At 37.0% G+C, this 21,106-nt stretch overlaps 1 protein-coding gene across 4 annotated transcripts in view; it reads right to left on the reverse strand.

Moving 5' to 3' along the window:
- Positions 1 to 2,219: 2,219 nt before the first annotated feature.
- The window catches only part of GTF2H1 (general transcription factor IIH subunit 1), a 28,185-nt gene continuing 9,298 nt past the window's right edge, over positions 2,220 to 21,106 (reverse strand). For 3 of the 4 annotated variants that reach the window (XM_058158447.1, XM_058158440.1, XM_058158431.1), the window contains 11 exons: positions 20,178 to 20,271; positions 14,772 to 14,921; positions 13,390 to 13,469; positions 12,398 to 12,528; positions 10,895 to 10,982; positions 10,711 to 10,799; positions 9,483 to 9,600; positions 8,771 to 8,861; positions 7,834 to 7,949; positions 6,884 to 6,976; positions 2,220 to 6,283 (listed from right to left, as the gene is read on the reverse strand). In XM_058158447.1, coding sequence (XP_058014430.1) covers positions 6,197 to 6,283; positions 6,884 to 6,976; positions 7,834 to 7,949; positions 8,771 to 8,861; positions 9,483 to 9,600; positions 10,711 to 10,799; positions 10,895 to 10,982; positions 12,398 to 12,528; positions 13,390 to 13,469; positions 14,772 to 14,921; positions 20,178 to 20,271 — 1,137 coding nt within the window. In that variant the 3' untranslated portion in view covers positions 2,220 to 6,196. The remainder of the gene's footprint in view (positions 6,284 to 6,883; positions 6,977 to 7,833; positions 7,950 to 8,770; positions 8,862 to 9,482; positions 9,601 to 10,710; positions 10,800 to 10,894; positions 10,983 to 12,397; positions 12,529 to 13,389; positions 13,470 to 14,771; positions 14,922 to 20,177; positions 20,272 to 21,106) is intronic. The other variant, XM_058158455.1, reaches the window with a different exon arrangement.

Below are 21,106 nucleotides of genomic sequence, written 5' to 3' on the forward strand. Positions count from 1 at the left end.
CCATAGACTAAGTGCTAAAAGGCAGTCCAGAAATTTCATGCTATTTAGATATCATCACTGAAGTGCATCTGCAAAATTTTGAGTGTGTGTTGCAGGGATTGACAGACTATAGCTTTTAAATGTGATGCAATAAATGTGTGTGCTTTAAATGTAGCAGTAGGTGGTCACATCACTGAGGTACAAAGCCTACACAAGTGAACAGAGAAAATTCAAACAGAATATGTAGGTTAGGGTTGTGGAGTTCATAGTGCTCTCCAAGCTTGGTTGTTTGCTTGCAGACATTTCAATACCTAACTTGTAACACTATATTGGGTGTAGAATTTGCTCCCTGTGTATTGTAGGAATTTAGCACCCACCCCCCTCCTAGAATGAAATATTTTGGAAAATATTTAAAAGGCAGAATATATTTCCCTGGATGAGAAATGGAGAAACATGTTTTAAAGACAAAGCAGCTCCCTGCAACTTCCTGACTCCCCCCCACCTTTGTCAATGGGCCATTAAAGCCTCAACCAAGCTCACTCAATCCCATCATTTGCAACACAATAGAACAGAAACTCACCGCATGGCAAGGCTCAGGCAAGCTTGAGGGACAACCTACAATGTTAACTAAGACCCCTAGACCACCTGGGAGTTTGACAGCCAATCAGGGTACTCTTCCTGTGCCCCAGAAAGTTCAAAGCTCAGAAAAAGCATAAAACCAGGGAGCACACAGGATCTCAGCCCTTTTCTGTTCAGGAACTCAAGCCATGTGATCCTGACCACCATTAAATCATCTTTCCAAGCAGCCTCCATGTTTCCAGTGTCTTTGTCCCCACTTGGAACTGAACCCAGATGGATATTTCTTCCAACAGTATAGAAGTACAACAGCTTGCCCTGCCATTTTTGTTGGGGGGTATGGTTTTTTCAATAATGTTGCTTAGTTGGGTAATGAAATGTAACTTGGTGCTCAGAGAGCACCAAGGACATTCAAACAGCTCTAAATGCTCCCAAGTCAGAAGATGAGTCCTAAACCTTTTAGGAATCATTAATTATACCAAATTCCTGCCAAATGTTAGCTCCTGTGCTCTCTTGAACATGTTGCAGTAAGTGGGGAGGAACAGCAATGCAAACCGTTCAGAAGGAAAAAAAATGGTGAATTAGATATTGTATTAATAAATTATAACCTGGACAGTGAATTTAGCTTGTGATGTTCCTGTGTATGACACATAGCATGATTATAAAAATCATAAAAGATGACAGTAATCCCTTGATATTTTTTGCATTGCATTCATTCATTCATTCATAGCTGCAGACAAAACTATGCACAAAAAGATAGGTGCTAAGTTTAGTTTGAGGTGTTAAATACTACAATGCTAGAACTTATGTGAAAAGGAATTTAATGTCGTCATTAAACATCTGGTTGCTGTCAATCCTCAATTCACAAAACTGATTCGACTTATAGCAGGTGCTCAGAGGCAGCATTGCAGAGAATACAGATACAAACAGAATTCCAAAGGACACACATCACATAAAAGCAGATGGATTTATTATTTGTCTTTACAGGATAAACATGTTAAGATACCTCAGTGGTAATGACAATACTTGTTTGTAATTTTTTTGGTGACTATAAATAGAACATGTCAAACAGCTAGCAAAAAGTTGCTTAGTTTGCCAAATTGCTCAAAATGTATCCATCTAAAACATAACCATTTATCTTTAGGAATGGCCTGCTTTGCCATTGCAAAATATTGATATAACTTTGTAGGGCCCTTTATGGGCACAAACTTTTTAGTTATTAAGGAGGCATCTTGAAATAGACCATAAAGTATTTTTTCTTCAGCAAGTTACTTATACTATAAAGCAGGGCTGTCAAACTTGCGGCCCAAGGGCCGGTTGCGCCATGTGCTGGTCACACCCACACCCAGTTCAGTGAAGGGGGAAAAAGTTGCAATATGTCACGTGACACTGCCATGATGTCACGAGTTTAACACCCCTGCTATAGGGAGCTCTTTGGAAGGACAGCTGTGGCAAAACAATTAGTCACAAGTGATCTTGGCTTTTTTTGTAGCTGAATAGTAACTGAATTTTCAAACATTCCTGAAAAGAATGAAATGAGCATCCTGTCACCCAGCTACAAAACCATTAGCTGAAATGTTTGCTCAAGCTTTCAAGTAATTTTTTAGAGTAATTTTTTAGAGAAAACATCACAGTGAAGTTTATGATCAATATGATTGATGTTATCTGTTGGTATTTTTTTTGAAGCATTTATCACAAGCAGGTAGTTAAGTTTGCATTACTCCCGAGATGAATCCTCTGATGCCTGGAACAAGCCAAATGTCATCAGACATACTTTGTTTTGTATTTAGTTATTCTTTGGGTCCAAGTTTCTTCATTGGAACAAGAAATAAATCACGACATTAATGGCTGTCAACAAAAATTATACAGCCTACTTTGAAAAACTCAACAACCATCTAGCATTCTTGGCCAACCAAATATATTTGTGGAAGTAACCTGGTTGGATTCCATTAAGTTGTCGGCCCTAAGATTGCTATGTAGATAAATTGAAGGTGGTACATCAAGTTCCTTGAAAAAAGATGCATACATAGTAATGAATGGATCTAATGAACACAAGAACAAATTAATGAAGACTGAATCAATTATATTCATCTACAAAACTATGATTGGTATTCTATCTGTTGTATGATTCCTTTCACTTCCCACTTTACTTTCCCAAAGAAAGTAAAAACAGCCACAATGAGTCATAATTTCAGGCTGATTCATGATTATGCTAAGGCTATGGCATAATTTATCCCTTTTATTTTAGCAGGAAGTCTTCAACTCCCATGCCTTGCACTTTATAGGGCAATTCCCACCTCCTTTTATCTAGCTTTTTAGTCCTTAAAAAAAGTTTCACATTGTTAAGAGATTAACCTTTGTGGAAGAGGGTCTTATGATGACTTCCTGGTGCCTATTTAAAGTCTGTGGTTTAGATAAGAGAATATAAATGCCTCTTAGTATCTTCTCAGAATAGGCTGTTTTCAGGAAGGCATGCAAAATCTATCAAGGGCACTTTTTTTGTCAGGTCAAGCAGTCCTGGCGGCAAAAGAATAGAAATTAAAGCAAAATGGAATCCAGGCACAATGTATAGATAGAAATACACACATTCACACCACATCCACCTTGTCCCGAGGTCTAGAACTGAGTCTTTTGTTGTTGTTGTTAGTTGCGAAGTCGTGTCCAACCCATTGCGACCCCATGGACGACGTTCCTCTAGGCCTTCCTGTCCTCTACCATCCTCTGGAGTCCATTTAAACTCACACCGACTGCTTCAGTGACTCCATCCAGCCACCTCATTCTCTGTCGTCCCTTTCTTTTTTTGCCCTCAATCTCTTTACAGAATACCAGTAGGATGGGAGCCACATCAGTCGAATACTCAAGGGCAGATGGAGCAATAAAGTAGGCAGCTTCTGTGTATTAGTGGTACTTTCCTATCTCAAATATTCCAAGTCACAGAATGTCTCTCCCTAAGGAATGTCATAGCTAAAAAAAGTGAAAAATATTTCTTCTGATATAACAATATTTAACTAGTTCTTGTGATTGCCAATGCAATGTTATTTTTTAAATCTAAAGTAGTAGTCAGAAAATAGAAAAGTTCAAGAAATAGATTCTTAACCTTTTTTTTGCAGACTGAAATTTGAAAATCAGTTATGAATCAATATATTAGAAACAATCAGCTTTCTAAAATGTTCAGGTGCATAAAACACTAACAGATACATGAGTTTAGAGCTTTGTATGTAAGGAAAATCATAAAATACGTCCTAAATCACCAGCAAACACTTGAGTAGAGAATTGAGATTTATTCTACAGTTTTTATCAATGCCAGTGACACAAGTTATATGATTTTCTGTTAAATATAAGTTCAGATTTCAATGCTTGTATGGTTAGCAAAAGACATTTCGGAGTTAATAATCAAATCACTTATCTGTTTTGGACCATGCTTCAGCAGAAATGGGATCAGTAAGATCGGAAATGTAGAAAAGAGCTGTCTATAAATAGAGTGCAAAGTAGTTACCATAATCTAATGGTTCTTATTTGTTGAATAATATAGCTAAAAAATTAGAATTTTTGCAACTGTACTTATTCTTCAAAGCCTATATATTTAAATAAAAGACCAGGAAGAAGATAGAGCATATGCACCAAGACAAATTCCTTGCGTCCAGTCACACTTGGCCAATAAAGAATTCTATACTATTCTATTCTGCTAAATGACTATAAATCTAGTTATCTGCCTAAGCAAGTTTTGATTAACCCCACATTTATAGCTTGCATCATTTAATTATTGCTCAAAGAACTATCAGTGCAAATGTATGTCTTCACAGATCTAACATGATCTGGAATTTGTTTGTAAAAGTCAGTCTAGCTCTCAGCCTCAATCATAACATGTTTGCTCTAGAATCTGTTTCAAATTTGCTCTTTGTTGCGGAATTGATGTTTGAGATTTGCTTGTAACATCTGTAACTGAGCATAATGACAAGGACACCAAAAATTAACTTATCCAAATAAATTTAAGTAATCATATACCATCAGAATCATATTTCAGCAAGATGATATTCCCATAGCAGCATCAGTTCTTTATTTTTCATGATTAATTTCAGCTTTTCACAAATCATTTTAACTGGGACAACTGAAGTAAAATACAAAGGGACTTTTTTCCACCCCAAAAGGGTAAGTGGATGAAAGTATCATTTTGTAGTACATACCATGCAGCTTCCCTGAAAACAAAAGTAGTAGCAAATTTAAAATTAATGCCTTAAATCTACCCCATAATACAGACTAGTAGCTGCTTAAAATGTTTTACTTCTTGCAATCTATCAAAATCACTGGCATAAACCAAGAGCATGTATACAAGTACATGCTCTTATATAAGGAGTTAAGTAACTCTTGCAGCTCACAAACTGATCAGTGCTACAGTGTAGAGATAAGGTAGCAACCCACCATCTCAATCCACTGTAAATTAGTAATATAGTTCTAGTATTCTTTAATGGAGAGGGGCATGGATATAACAGAAGGGTCCCATGTTTCCAACGTCTGCCAATAAAATTGTTTATGCAATCATCAGCCTCTGGCTCATCATTTTGATACATCTTATTACATATAAACTAAGCCATTTGCTTGGTCCAAGAATGAATTGTTAATGAGGAAGACATTAAGACAACAAATATAAGGAGTCTGACTCCACAGATTATGCAAAACAAGTTTACTTTTGCTTTAGTAAGTCAAGTACTTAATACATGGCAGGTACATTTTAGGTAAGAGTAATCTGCCTCTCTTTTGTATCTAAATGTTGTAAGGATTCCCAATATATTTAAAGATATGGGATATTCACTCTTCAATGATTATCTAGTCGCCAAATACAGCGCTAACAGTTGTCAAGAAAGAACTGAAGAAAGCACATTTAAGATTGTTTTGTGAAAAGTATAAAAGTTATTATTTTCGTAAGTGCTTACACTTACATTACAAATGACTTTCTTACCTCCAAACGAAGCTAAAAAACAAAACAAAAATGCAGTAGCACACTCACCTTCCAAAGAAAACATGCAAACAATGGCTGGTGAAAATTCTGCACTGTCTGCAAGTATGTCTCCGTCAAACACTAAGTATTTCTGTGCATTGACTGATTTTATAAGGAAACCATGACAAAAACTTGTCCTCTTGCATGTAGGTTCCTTAAGAACTTGAAATAGTTAATCTGTGTAAAATTTTAAACTTATTTCTAGAAATGCAAACAGAAATCAGTAAAATGCTAGGAAACAGCATTAACAGAAATATTACGTTCTACCCTGTGCCATACATTTTAAAAAATTAGATGAACAACCTTGAAGTTTATTAATACATATCTCTTAAAGTTTTTATTTCTGAAAGCAGCTCTTATGAAAATCAAAAGCAGTTCCTGAGTAACTGCAGTAAACAGTGTCTGTCTGTGTGTGTGTGTGTATGTGTTTGCCACTTAGCTTTTCTGATTTGGTTCCTTTAAACTCCTTTGTTTTCAAGTTTAACCTCTGTTCTTCCCAAAAGGTGCAAGCTCAGTTAGCATCATTTTAAAGAGTCTTTATGATGCTGACATCCCCTGCAATTTCTGTAAGATCTACACACAGTTATTAGTTGTGGCTCCTACAGCTATTGCAAATTTGTCCCCTGTTGGAAAACACTGTGGTCTTCACGTTTTTTTCAACATACGTCGGGACTGCCATGTATGGAATTTATTGTAGGCTGTTTGGAGCATCTCTTCTATGTGATTTACCAGCTGAAAAAAAAGAGACTTTATTGCAAAAAGAAATGCTGCTTCTACGAAACAATGTGCCACAATGAATAAGCAGCATTAAGAAATATATAAAAGTAGAATTGAAGACTTTTCTCCACCATCCTATGATTTTACTATTTTAGCCATTTTAAAGTCATATATTTTCACTGCCTAACAATTGCATATAAAATGAAGACACTTCTTAAAATAATAGGAAAGGGCACCATATTCATTTTCAATTTATATCAAACATCTCTCTCTTGAGAGACAATGGATAGATCAAAATTGCCTCCAGAGAATCTACAGAAAACTACCCAATAAGTGGATACCAGTTCACTAAATTTCAATAGATTTTACAAATGAAGGACAATTATCTTATATCAAATTATAATATAATTATAGAAATGTTCCTATGACTCCATAGTGATTATTCAATCCAGAAACATTTATTCAGTTAAAAGTTTCTGAACCTATAAAGTCTCACTAATTTAACCATTTTATTTTCTAATAACCAATAAGATTGGCTGATTTATTTATGAACAAAGCAATTTACAAACTTATACATTTTAAGGAGGATAAAAGCAAAGAATGGCCTTTTCTTACATTTGTGCTTAAATACTGCTTTCGAATTTTTTCTTGGAATGGGCAGAGTTTTGTAACTTGAAATCTTTCCAAATTACTCTGCATTTTTACAACCTGAAAGGAGATATAAAATATTAACCACATGGCATCTTTGGCTTAAATCACACAATTCCTTCAAGAATAATATCATTTGAACAGATACATTTTAGTAAGTATCATGGGTATCCAATCAAACAAAAACTGTGTTGTTGTGTACATAAAACAAAAATGTTACTGTCTGAAAGGTCCAGGTTGGTAGGTGACTTGTGGTTCAGCCAACTCAAAGCCTGGAAATCTTGGTGGTTCCATGTTTGGGGTGAGCCAAATCTGGAGAGGTCTTATAATAGGGAATAGGGGAAGGCTGGCTCACCCTGTTCCCTTCTCTCTTCCCTGGCTGGTCTAAGGGCGCAATGCTACTTGAGCTTCCTGCTCTTCCCTTCTCATGTCTGCTTCCCCACCTTGCATGCTCAGTCAGTTTCCTCATCCCGTTTCCCCACACTTTTCTTTCTCTAACAGCCCTTCAATTGCTGTCTTGAAAGATCTTTGTTTTTCCTGCTCATCCTAGAAAACCACTGACTGCTTTAGGTCCATGCTGGGATGAAACATCACCCATGCATGTAATGTTTTGCTATACCTAACACTGCATTTGGCCTACATTGCATACACAGTCCAGGCTTTGTGCCCAATTAAGATATAATAATTTATATAACATATTGTACTCCAATTTCAAAATCTTTGCAATGTAAGCAAGCGGCAGCAAGTAGAAAATATGACCAAAAAGCTAGAAAATTAGTATTAAATTTATCAATGTCCATATATCAGTATCAATGCCCTTGTGCCCTATATTTTTTTTAATATAATCATTATAAGGAGCATCTTTGCTTTTAATTAATTGCTCCCACTATGAAACACTTAATGTAGATTCTTTTTACTTTTTCTTCCAGGAATGGTGTATTAACAGGAAAACAGGACCAGAAGTGTCGTAGTAATTCTCCCACTGCAACATATAAGTGCTTCAGTTCAGACTGAACATCATTTGGCAACATCTCTACAATTAACATAAAGAAAGAAAGTACATAGTCATAAAAGGTCTTTCATATGTAGTATCAAGATCTCAAAAAGTTTCTCTTTCAGGCCAAGAGTGTCATTTAAGAACTTCCTTCCACAGACACTGAGATTCTTTCAGGTCACAAAAAGCTTTTGATTCAGGAAATGATTTCCAATGGAAGAAAGGGAAAGTTACTCTTAAATCTGCTCTTTAGGATACATAGCAAGAATTGCAAGACAAAGGAATGATTTGGCAAAGGGAAACTTTCCCTGGGCAGAAATAAGTGCTGGATTTAAGTCCATACTGTGTACATCTTGACTAGACGATATTCCATATAAAGAGAAACTAGTCATGGGATGGCTCTGAAATCATTTTGGATATGCTGAAGTAAGTGTGGAAGATAATAAGGAATGCTTGGAAATTTGAATTTTCTCTCAGTGCTGCAGATTAGAAACTGGAGGGATAGCAAATTGTTTTAAAAGTTGTCAATACTTAGGCTAATGTTAAGATTGTATAACGATGCATTTTAATTCTCACTTTACTCTTTCCAACCTATAGTGTAAGCCGCCCTGAGTCTTCGGAGAAGGATGGGATATAAATGCAAATTAAAAAAAAAAAAGAAAATGTTTAAAGATACTACATTAACAACTTTGGTATTCAGTTCAGCACTCTTAGAGTGGAGTTACTTTTAAGAACTTGGAAACAAATTTCAGAAGTGCTGTTCTGCATATTTCCCCCAACCTTGCTTGAAGAGACATGACCATCTGAGTTGATTTTGCAAACTGATTAGTCACAAATAAGCCAAGACATCAAATTCTTACGATTTATGGCTTGCTGTGTTCCACCCTGCATAAGTGCTCCTCCAGGTGACAGGGCTGTGATAGTACTACTGGCAGCACCACTTGAGAGAACCTAGAAGAATAGTTAAAAGATTTTCCCCCCAGTTAGTTTTGTAGTACAACAAAACCAAAAAGGTTGACAATGGAACTTGAATCATAAGGACTTGGCTATAACAGCTATTATACCACTAAAATGACAGGATTTTTTGTACATGTTAGAGTTGGAATACTTCATCTCTCTTAATTACTGCCAAGTTATTTTTCAATATAATCAATTAAAACATAAGGCACAGCTAAAATCCATCAAATGAAAGGCAAAAATTAATCAGTCTGATATCAGAACCTAGCCTGGTGCCTTAATCACTAAACCAAGCTGGCTTTCTGTAGTGAAATATAAGACAACATGTTATCAATAAAATATGTGCACTAATGGTGAGTAAATAAGTAAAAATAGGTGATACACGTAACCACAGAAATCTCAACAGTAACAGTTCCTCTAGCCTGCAAGCCAAGTACCCCATGCTTGTTGAAAATAATTTTGAAACCATTTCACATTCCCTCCAGTCATGTATATAAACGAACGGTTTCAAGCAACAACCTATCTGCCAAAGAATAGGCATTGACACATACCCTAAGGATACTAGATACTCCATTTTGAATGCATTTCTTTTAAAAGCAGGAACATTTATCCTACCTGAGTTAATTTGGGTGCATAGCCTTCCATTTCTTCTCTAATACTACACAAAGAATTAATAATATCATGGCTCGTTGCATATTGCTGTGACTGAATTGGTGTTGGACCATGGTAATACCTGTTGAAAAGAAAAGAGCTTATAATTAACTTTCTGGGAATAAAAACTTAGTTTTCATTTTTTTCAGATTATTTTAAAAGACTTTAGTACCCTAAAAATGGGACAGACAATTCAGAAAACTATGAATATATTAGCTCATTTAGTATAGACAGCATATTTTCACCTCTCTTCACTAAATTAGTAGAGAAATGTATCACCTTACATCTTTATACAGACAATATAGTACAGGTAATCCTCAATTTACAAGAGTTCATATAGTGACTGTTCGAAATTACAATGGTACTGAAAAAAGTGACTTATAATCATTTTTCACATTCATGGCTGTTGCAGCATCCCCATGATCATGTGATAAAAATTAAGATGCTTGAGAATTGACTCATATTTATGACTGTCACAGTGTCCCAGGGTCATGTGATCACCTTTTGCGACCTTCTGACAATCAAAGTCACCCAGGGCCTCTGGTGGCTCAGCAGACTAAGTCTGTCTGTTATTAACACAGCTGCTTGCAATTACTGCTAGTTCAAGTCCCACCAGGCCCAAGGTTGACTCAGCCTTCCATCCTTTATAAGGTAGGTAAAATGAGGACCCAGATTGTTGGGGGCAATAAAAGTTGACTTTGTATATAATATACAAATGGATGAAGACTATTGCTTAACACAGTGTAAGCCGCCCTGAATCTTTGGAGAAGGGCGGGATATAAATTCAATTTAAAAAAAAAAAAAGTCAATGGAGAAGCCAGATTCACTTAAAAAACATGTTACTAACTTAACAACTCATTTAATAACTGTGGCAAGAAAAATCATAAAATGGGGGCAACCTTTTCTGAAGGATCTTTAATTTCCATTCTTCTTCTGATACCCAAATAGATAAATACACATAAGAAATTGGCTCCTCCACTGCAAGGTATCACAGGTTATATCAATTTTCACAAATAATATTTAGTGTAACATTATCATGACTCTTTCACAGCCTATTTTGTCTGTTAAATTATAACTATAAATGCATGACCTTATTCTTATTTTAAGGGTAATAATTATAAGATAAAAATATGTTTATCTTGTTAAGATGTTTTTTTTGAGATGCTCAAAAACACCAATAAACACAACATACCTATCTGATTTTTTTAGATTTAGTGCAATAGTTTTAATGCTGTTGTTGTGTTCTAAATCTTCATATTCAATAGATTCTTGCAGCTTTGCCTACAAGAGATGACATAATCAGGGCTCTGTAAAACCTAGCATAAGAAACAAGATTTGCATTATTAAAATAGGATAAATCTATATAATATTCTTACCTTTTTTACTGGTGGCTGGAAGATATCTGAATCCCTCGAGTTTCCATCCATACTGCTGGTCTCATTATAGTGATCATTTTGTGCTTCTCTGAAAACAAAGTATTTACAATTGCTTTGTCTTCTGAATACGTGACACGTTTAATACCGGTAAATCTGCACAATGAATGAATAAAACTCATTCATTTCTGCATGAAAGCAGAAAAAAACTCTAAATGTATAATGGGAAAATCTGGGTAAGTGAAGGATTTGTTTTGTTCTAGTAAGAGCTTTTAAAATTTCATGGGGTGCCATCCCAGAATATTCACTGACCCTGGGAAGAAGATAGTGTGAAATGCCTCTATGCACATGCAGAACTGAACTATACTCCATGTAAAATGTTTTATATCCATAGGACAAGGAAAAAAACACATTCATGCAGAAGTAAAATGAAGTAAGAAAAATGAAAAAGAAGTAAAATCTTCCAACATTTACTTTAAAATCAACTCCATAGCTCTCTTGGCCAAATGCTATGTTTCCTTTAAAGAACATAACACACTTCACACAATTTGAATGAGTTTTATATGATGCTTTAAAGGATTACATTTCAAAGATCAAACAAAAATAATCCCCCCCCGATTTCTGTTTTAGCCAAAGTCATCATTCAATTTATGCATAAGCATCTGTCTTATACATACTTAACTTGTATTTACATGTGCTACACATCTGTCCCTAGCAAATGAAAATACCAAGAAATCCAGAGCTAAACAATACTTGTCTGACAGCATATGACATACTTATCTTAGATATGATTAAGCGGATTTAGATCTAGTTGGTGCCTGGATCAGCAAATGCTGATTCGTGAAGCAAAGAAAGACGGGGTTACAAATGCAATACTCTTTGTTTATATAGCCTGTAAGTCATCAGGAATCATTTGATTGCAATGGGATAAAAGTGTTATAAATATTTTCTGAGGTATTTCCTATGTGATAAATTCATATATGGAGGAATATTTATTGGAGAAAGATGATGCAGTTACATAATCCCGCAACTGCAAACTGAAATGCTGAAGTTGAGCAACAGATTTACTTTTATGATTTTTTAAATACTTTCCTAAATTTAAAAAGTTTAAGCTTAGATAAAATCACTTTAATTAAAATATTATTTTAGTTATATTAACAACATTGTAATAATTATACAGCAGGTTTCTTACATGTTTAATCAATTTTGCTCATTCCTTTCCTAGCACAGGATTCATCCTTCTGTTTTGTGCTTTCAAATTTGCTCTGATAAATGCCCCTACTTTTCCTTATTTGAGGGGTGTATATTTGAGAAGTGTTTGGAGAAGAGTCAATTAACAGTGATAATTTAAGATGTGAGTTCCCCCCCCCAATTATATCATAAGTATGCCACAGTTTAACACTACATTATTGCATCATTGCTGCAGAGATTTCATGACAATACAAAGGCAGAAAATTCCCATGCTCCGAGTTCTCATATCTAGATTTGCTCTGTGTTGAGACTTACGGTTTTCTGAGCCCAGCTGCAAGGACCATGGCACTATGATGATTAAAGCGTTTTATAATAGCTGCATTGCTACTTTCCTTTATTGATTTTGTAGAGTTGGATGTGGATGGTGCTAAGGATACACCGTAACCCTGCCACAAAGAAATAAGCAAACCCTAAAAGACATGTTGACTCATGACGGATGAAGAACTAATTAAAATATGGGCTGTACCAAAGTATACTTGACAATTTTCATAGGAATTCATTTTTTCTGCCTTGGAACAAAAATAAAACTGAAACAATTTAAGTCTAACAATGTCAGCAGCACTATATAAAAAGATGATTATGAAAAGAAATCCAGTTCTAAACTTCCTATCCACCACACCTTTTCTATTTATGTGCAATTAAGCCAAGTTTCCTTAAATAATATATTATGTTATTATTATTAAAATCACTGTGGGAAATGTTTTTCTGAAGCTATCAAAAACCGCTTTTAAACTAGCAGTTTAAAACTAGCAAGATTCATTTAGATTTTGGAATAAAGTTAATGTGAATGATATTCAATAATGTGAATATCAGTTCTTATAAAACTGAAACGTAAGTCAATTTGGGTTTCACTTACACCGATGTATAACTGTTTCTTTAGCTCAGCAGTATGTTACAAATTTACCTAATCAGGAGCTTCTAACAATCGGTATTTTTTAAAGATCCATGCTTGAATAGGATGATGTCCATGCACATTCAGATAAAAATCTAGCATATGTTGGAAAAAAGCCCACAGAATTTCACTGCAAATTCTCCAATAAGCAACTGAGAAGTGAGGGAACATCCCCACCAAATAAAAATATAATTTGCATCTATTTTTGAGAATCCAAGCTGATAAGGACGGCTATCATTATAAAAGAAGAAAAATATATTTGTCAAGGTTAAATAATTATGAATCTTTTTAAGTATCCTTTCTGCTCACCCTCAGTATAGAATTTATTTTATATTTTCAAATCTCCTCTACTTACTTCATCCAATGATTTATCTTCCAAGGCAGTTAAATCTAATAAAGGATTTTTCACTCCTTGACAGACCATTGCTTTTAACCCTACAAAAGAATGAACCAAATTTAAGTTGGGTCAGATATATAAGCATAAACTATTCCAAAGCCCTAAGAACCACAGGACATTACCTTATCCCAAGATATACTTTTCACCATCTAGCTTAATAATATTGTCAGGAAATAGTTCTGTCATAGTATTAATATTCCATGAATAATTTAGTATTATTCATGGAATACTATTTCAAAATGATTTATGATATTATAATGTAGTTAACATTAAATACTGAGGAGAATCCACTGGTGTATTACTGTGTGGTGGAAATGGTTCCGTTCATGGAAACACACTGATTTTTCCTCATAACTGCATCCCAGCTCTCACATGAAACAATCAATTGTGAATAACCAAGAATAGAAGGAGAAGATTCTAATAGTCTCCACCCAGGCCTGTGAGAGAGTGGAAGCAGCAATATGCTATTCTCACCATGACATAGTCCATCATACATGCAAACTGGACCGGTGTCTTTTGTAGACAAGTCTAGTAATTAATGCGTCAGGCTAGAAACTAAGACATTGTGAGTTCTAATCAGTGATCGGATTCAAATAATTTAACAACCGGTTCTCTGCCTTAATGATTTTTTCCAACAACCAGTTCACCAAACTGCTCAGAAAGTTAACAACCAGTTCTCCCAAAGTGGTGCGAACTGGCTGGTTCTAATCCTACTTAACAGCTAGCTGGGTGACTTTGGGCCAATTGCTTTCTCAAGTCCAGCCTACCTCTCAGGGTTGCAGGAAGCTAAGAGCAAGAAGGGACATTAGGTATGTTTGACATTCTGATTTATATATGAAATAAAGAAGATGGGAATAAATATATACATGCATACATTTCAGAGTTTCTCTCCTTTTAGACTAATTCGCAAGTCTAAATTTTTATTTTATTATACATAATAAAGTTAAGACACTCCAAAATGACTTTATATTCATGACAGGTCCATTGTTTTCTTACAGATGTATTAAAACTTTCTGACTCAAAACTAGGGCAACCTTTTCTGAAGGAGGTTGCAATGATTATTATATGGTCTTTAATTTCCATTATTTTGATACACAAATAGATAAATACACATAAGACAAAAGAAATCTGGAAAAACACTCTCCTTGCCTATATAAAAATGGGCAGTGAATCCCACTAAAAACAGGATTTACATCTGAGTAATTTTCATTATAAAACCGAACTCTTGGTGACTTCATAGGACTTACTTGCTTCCAAAGAAGCTACACATAAGTATTTCTAAGGTCTCATATTACATATAGTTTAGTTGGCTATAAATACCACAATGCTTGTATACATACCTTTTTCATCCATTTTGGCACATTCTGAAAAAAGGTCCTTTGATCCTGCATTCAATCTATCTCTATGGAAATAGTGAGACTGGAAGAATCGTGTCCAGAATTCTTTTTCTGTCATATTGTGTGGAACGTTTTCTGCATATTTAAGTTTTACTATAATAAACATAAAGATTAAGACTCAATAGTTACCATGTAATCACAAACATTATCAGTTTAATATACTGAATTATGTATCAAATAAGAGCATTCGGAACGCAACAAAAAGGATTTTAGCATTGTTTCCTGAGGCAAATATGGTACTTTATTTCACATAAAGATACTGAGTATTTCAGCACTGAAAATCAGAGTGTTCAGTTTAAGTTCTTTTTTCTAACATTTACTACTACTCTCTGCTCAAAATGAAGAATGACATTATCATCACTGTACATCATAACAGCAATACTCATTATCTTACAAAATCTACAGTGCCTGTTGAGGCATATAGTTTGAGTAGACTTGCTTCTTGGCCTTATCATTCCAGGATCTTTCCCAATGAGGTCATCTGTGATATGTTGGGAAAAGATTATCAAGCATGGCAAAAAACCACAGCAGGCAAGCAATGAATAACTGTGTTGCCAGGAATTAGTCCAGGATAAAGAATTTCCACTACTGAATCCCTTTTCCAAACTTCAACCATTTGTGGTGCTTCTATATTCTGCCTAATAATGGTGTGACGATACAACTTAAAAAGGCTCCATCAATGTCTTTGAAAGCATTGGCCAGGATCCTTGTTCAGAGTTTGCCCCATAATGAAACAGAATAAAATTACTCTGGATTACTTTTTGGTCTCCATTTCCACTACATCTGCATACTTGCCAAATGAATGATTCAGCTGTTATAAAAGATCAAGTGGAGGTATTTTCTTCTAAAAGGCAATTAATGGATCATATTACTCATTGGGTATGCATTGATCTGTATTTCAAGTGGGAAAAGTGAGCTTAAGACCAGACAGCTTTTAAAGTATGTGTTGATAAGGGCAGAGGGCATGCTCATACTTTCAATTTTCTCTCTTTGAATTCACATTGCTAAACAGCCTCATTATTTTTATTACGAGAATTTTAAAGTATTATTAAGTATACCTTTAGCACAAATTTATATTGTATAGTAGTTTAGAGGGATCCATATATTCCTAGTGGTGTGTGTGTGTGTATGTGTGTGTGTATGTATATACACATATATGTATATAAATATGTATGTGTGTGTGTGTATATATATATATATATATATGTTTTCTGAGGTTTTCGCGGGTGTTTGTATGTAGGTCTTTGGTTATTCGGGTTTTCTCCCACGTAAAATTGGAAGTATCTTGGCGACGTTTCGACGAAGTCTCATTCGTCATCTTCAGGCTTCAGCTTCGTGCTTCTGGGAGCAATGTGTGATTGCAGCTGTTTCTTCCTTTTTAACTGCTAGTGGGGGTTTGAACTGATTGGGTGGGAGCTTGGCTGTGCTCTGATTGGATGGGGGTTTTTTTGTGCTCTGATTGGATGGGGGTGTGTCCTGTTTGGGTGGGGGCTTGGTTGTGCTCAAATTAGTCTGAGTTGCAGGGGGATCTGAGCTGGTGAGCTGCACTGCTGCTGTTTGGCTTCGTGTTCATGGTCGTGCTACATCCAATCAGAGCACAAAAAAAACCCCATCCAATCAGAGCACAGCCAAGCTCCCACCCAATCAGTTCAAACCCCCACTAGCAGTTAAAAAGGAAGAAACAGCTGCAATCACACATTGCTCCCAGAAGCACGAAGCTGAAGCCTGAAGATGACGAATGAGACTTCGTCGAAACGTCGCCTATATATAAACATATATATATATATGTTTTCTGAAGTTTTTGCAGGTTTTTGTATGTAGGTCTTTGGTTATTCGGGTTTTCTCCCGCATAAAATTGGAAGTGTCTTGGCGGCGTTTCGACGAAATCTCATTCGTCATCTTCAGGCTTCAGCTTCGTGCTTCTGGGAGCAATGTGTGATTGCAGCTGTTTCTTCCTTTTTAACTGCTAGTGGGGGTTTGAACTGATTGGGTGGGAGCTTGGCTGTGCTCTGATTGGATGGGGTTTTTTTTTGTGCTCTGATTGGCTGGGGGTGTGTCCTGTTTGGGTGGGGGCTTGGTTGTGCTCAGATTAGTCTGAGTTGCAGGGGGATTTGAGCTGGTGAGCTGTATTGCTGTTGTTTGGCTTCGTGTTTGTGGTCGTGCTACATCTTCATAGTGGGTGTCAGTCTGCTGCATGTATGGATTGGAGGGGTTTGAAATGGCTAATGTTGCAGCTGTGGTCTGGCTTCTGGTCCTTGGTCGTGCTTCATGATCAGTGTGGGTTTGGGTCTGCTTTCTGGGTGGATGTGTGGTGGTGACATCCTGTGTGGACCTCATGAGTGTGGGTCTGGTGTCATTCCTCGTGTTAGGGACTCGTTTGTCAATAAGGGCGGGTTTCCAAATGGCTGGTAGGCGGGAGGTATCATCTCATTTGTTCATGCTGTGTGGGCGTTTTTCTATCTTGATGGCTTCTCTGATTATTCTGTTGTTAAAGTGTTCAGTTTTGGCGATAGTTCTGGTCTTTTTAAAAGTCAATATCGTGTCCTGTGGCTTTAAGGTGTTGGACCAGGGAAGAAGTTGGTTTCTCTTTTTTGACTGAGTTCTTGTGTTCTTCAATGCATGCACTTATTCTTCTGTTGGTTTGTCCGATGTATGTGGTGGGGCAGGCGGTGCATGGGATTTCATATACTCCTTGATTTTCTAACTCAATTTTGTCTTTGGGGTTTCTTAGGATGGTGGATATTTTTCGGTTTGTGCAGAATGCTGTCTTGATGTTGTGTTTGTGGAGGATCTTGCTGATTCTGTCTGTGGTGCCTTTTATATATGGGAGGAGGGCTGTGCTGTTTTCTTATTCTCTGTCTTGAATTTTAGTGGGAGGTTCTTTTTGGATTAGTTTGGTAATCTTATTTCTCTGGAATCCATTGGATGTTAGTACGTTAGTGAGAGTGTGTAGTTCAGTTTTTAATGTGTTGTTCGTCAGCTAAGCGTTTTGTTCTGGAGATGAGTGTCTTGGCTACGGAGTTGATCTGTGCTGGGTGGTGGTGTGAGAGTGCGTGCAGATAGCGGTTTGTGTGTGTTTTCTTCTGGTAGATGGTGTGTCCTAGGGAGCCATTGGGTTTCCTGTAGACTAAGACATCTAGGCAGGGAAGTTGGTTGTTAACTTCTGTTTCCATGGTGAACTGTATTTTGGGGTGTAGGCTATTGAGGTGTGTGAGGAAGTTGTCAAGTTTTTCTTTCCCGTGTGGCCAGATTATGAAGGTGTCGTCTATGTATCTGAGCCAGAGTTTGGGTTTGTGATCAGATTTTTCTAGAGCTTAGGTTTCAAAGTGTTCCATGTAGAGATTGGCAATGACAGGTGAGGGGGTGATCCCATGGGTGCTCCTTCTATTTGTTTGTATTTTTGTCCGTTATAGATGAAGTATGTGTTGGATAAGCAACTGAACACTTTAACAACAGAATAATCAGAGAAGCCATCGAGGTAGAAAAACGCCCACACAGCATGAACAAACGAGATGATACCTCCCGCCTACCAGCCATTTGGAAACCCACCCTTATTGACAAACGTGTCCCTAACACGAGGAATGACACCAGACCCACACTCACGAGATCCACACAGGATGTCACCACCACACATCCACCCAGAAAGCAGACCCAAACCCACACTGATATGAAGCACGACCAAGGACCAGAAGCCAGACCGCAGCTGCAACATTAGCCATTTCAAACCCCTCCAATCCATATATGCAGCAGACTGACACCCACTATGAAGATGTAACACGACCACGACCACGAAGCCAAACAACAGCAATGCAGCTCACCAGCTCAACTCCCCCTGCAACTCAGACTAATCTGAGCACAACCAAGCCCCCACCCAAACAGGACACCCCCCCATCCAGAGCACAAAAAAACCCCATCCAATCAGAGCACAGCCAAGCTCCCACCCAATCAGTTCAAACCCCCACTAGCAGTTAAAAAGGAAGAAACAGCTGCAATGCTCCCAGAAGCACGAAGCTGAAGCCTGAAGATGACAAATGAGACTTCGTCGAAACGTCGCCAAGACACTTCCAATTTTACGCGGGAGAAAACCCGAATAACCAAAGACCTACATACACACACACACACACACACACACACACACACACACATATTTCTGAGGTTTTCGCGGGTGTTTGTATGTAGGTCTTCGGTTATTCGGGTTTTCTCCCCTGTAAAATTGGAAGTGTCTTGGTGACGTTGACAGTCTCATTCGTCATCTTCAGGCTGGTATTTACAGCTTCGTGCTTCTAGGAGCAAAATCCTAGAAGCACGAAGCTGTAAATACCAGCCTGAAGATGACGAATGAGACTTCGTCGAAACATCGCCAAGACACTTCCAATTTTACGTGGGAAAAAACCCAAATAACCAAAGACATACATATATATATGTGATGCGTGTGTGTGTTTGTGTGTGTGTATTTGTTGACCAGCTTTGGTCAACAAACAAGTCCCAGCCACGAAAATTGACTCTGGACCCAGGACAACACACAACGCCACCACCAATCATCCTCACCAGATTCAAACCCAAACCCATCCCACAGACGAAACACAACCACCATCCAGAAGCCAGACCATGCTGACACCACTGGCTGCTGCACCCCCCTCCGATCCCCACATAAAGCAGGCTGACACACACCAGGAACACATGACAAGACTTCGGACTCGGAGCCAAACCAGGGCCCGGGATGCTGCATCACAGCCATCTGCTCAAGACATCACATCACAGAACTTCAGAGGCCACAACACCAAAGCTCAGGAACAAAAGACCAGGACCACACCCACACAGGATGCTACGAAACAGCCGACCAATCTGCAAACACCCACTCCATCTACCAATCAGGATGCAACCACAGAGCCAACTAACCCGCTCACAGCAACACTCCCCACCTCGACCAATCTGCAAACACCCACTCCATCTACCAATCAAGATGCAGCACACAGCCAACCAACCCGCTCACAGCAACACTCCCCACCAGTATTTATAGAGAGACAGCAGCTCCGACTACTCTTTGCTCGAAAAGCACGAAGCCGAAGACACCAGCCTGAAGATGATGAGTGAGACCTTGTCGAAACATCGCCAAGATACTCTCAACCTTGCACGGGAAAAGACCCGAAAATGCCAAGACCTACATACCTATACCCGTGAAAACCTACGAAAACAAACACACACACACATACACAAAGAACATAGCATAATTGGCATATTTAATTGAAGGGATAAATCTTTCAAATCACATTTAAAGTTCAGAAGAAAAGTGGAGTATATGTGTAACAGGAATATTATAAATGTGTATATTTTATTATATAGGTTTACCTGCCGGATAAGTCCTAAATATTGATTCAATGATATCTGAAGTCAAATTATATCTTAATCCATTGCATCCATCTGTTTGAGGTCTAACATCAGCCTACAACATAAAAATATCTTCAAAATGGTTGCCCATCATTTTTGTTAGTTTACTAATATTTCAACAAAAAAAGGAAAAAATTAAAATGAGATGTATTTAAAAAAATAGTTCAATTCAATTTATAAATTTATGAATAATAATGAGTACAAAGAATCATATTGTCCAATCTTTCTATTACATTACTGAAGGGTAAATTCAAATGTTAATAATACATTTATTTTGTCAAGCCACATTTTGATGCTGATACACAATTGTCTTTCCAAGAACATGTATATATGTTTTGTAACATTCTAACCACAAAGACCCAAAGTTCTTCACAAACAAATTATGTATGTTTGGAACATGGTTTAATAATACATTAACACAATTAAATCTTAACTTTTTTCCTTAAAACCTGGCTCACCATATTAAGAATATTCAATCAATATAGAGAAACCATAAGACCTGACTGAATCATGTAGATAAATATGCTTTCAAATCTATTGGATCAATAGCATAGGAACACAAACAATTTTTTAAAGATCTGTTGAGTCTAATCAACCCCAATATATAGATTTGTTTGGGGTAAATGAGTGAGACTCTCTTGTTGCTACCTTAAGGAGCCTTGATTTGTCCACTGCCTTCATCCCATTATCAAGCTTTTTTTTTTTTTTGGTCAGATAGCTTTGGAAGGTGTGACATTTTGTTACTTAAGCTGGCAGTTGCTTGGATGTCCCATTCCTTTCTGCTGTTGCTTCCTGCTTGGTGGGGATGACTGAGACTCTGCTATTTGCTTCAATTATTGATCAAAAGGTTGGTATACAGGTAGTCCTTGAACTATAACCATAATTAGATC

Source organism: Ahaetulla prasina, chromosome 1 (genome assembly GCF_028640845.1).
Source record: "Ahaetulla prasina isolate Xishuangbanna chromosome 1, ASM2864084v1, whole genome shotgun sequence".
In the NCBI taxonomy this organism is placed as follows: domain Eukaryota; kingdom Metazoa; phylum Chordata; class Lepidosauria; order Squamata; family Colubridae; genus Ahaetulla; species Ahaetulla prasina.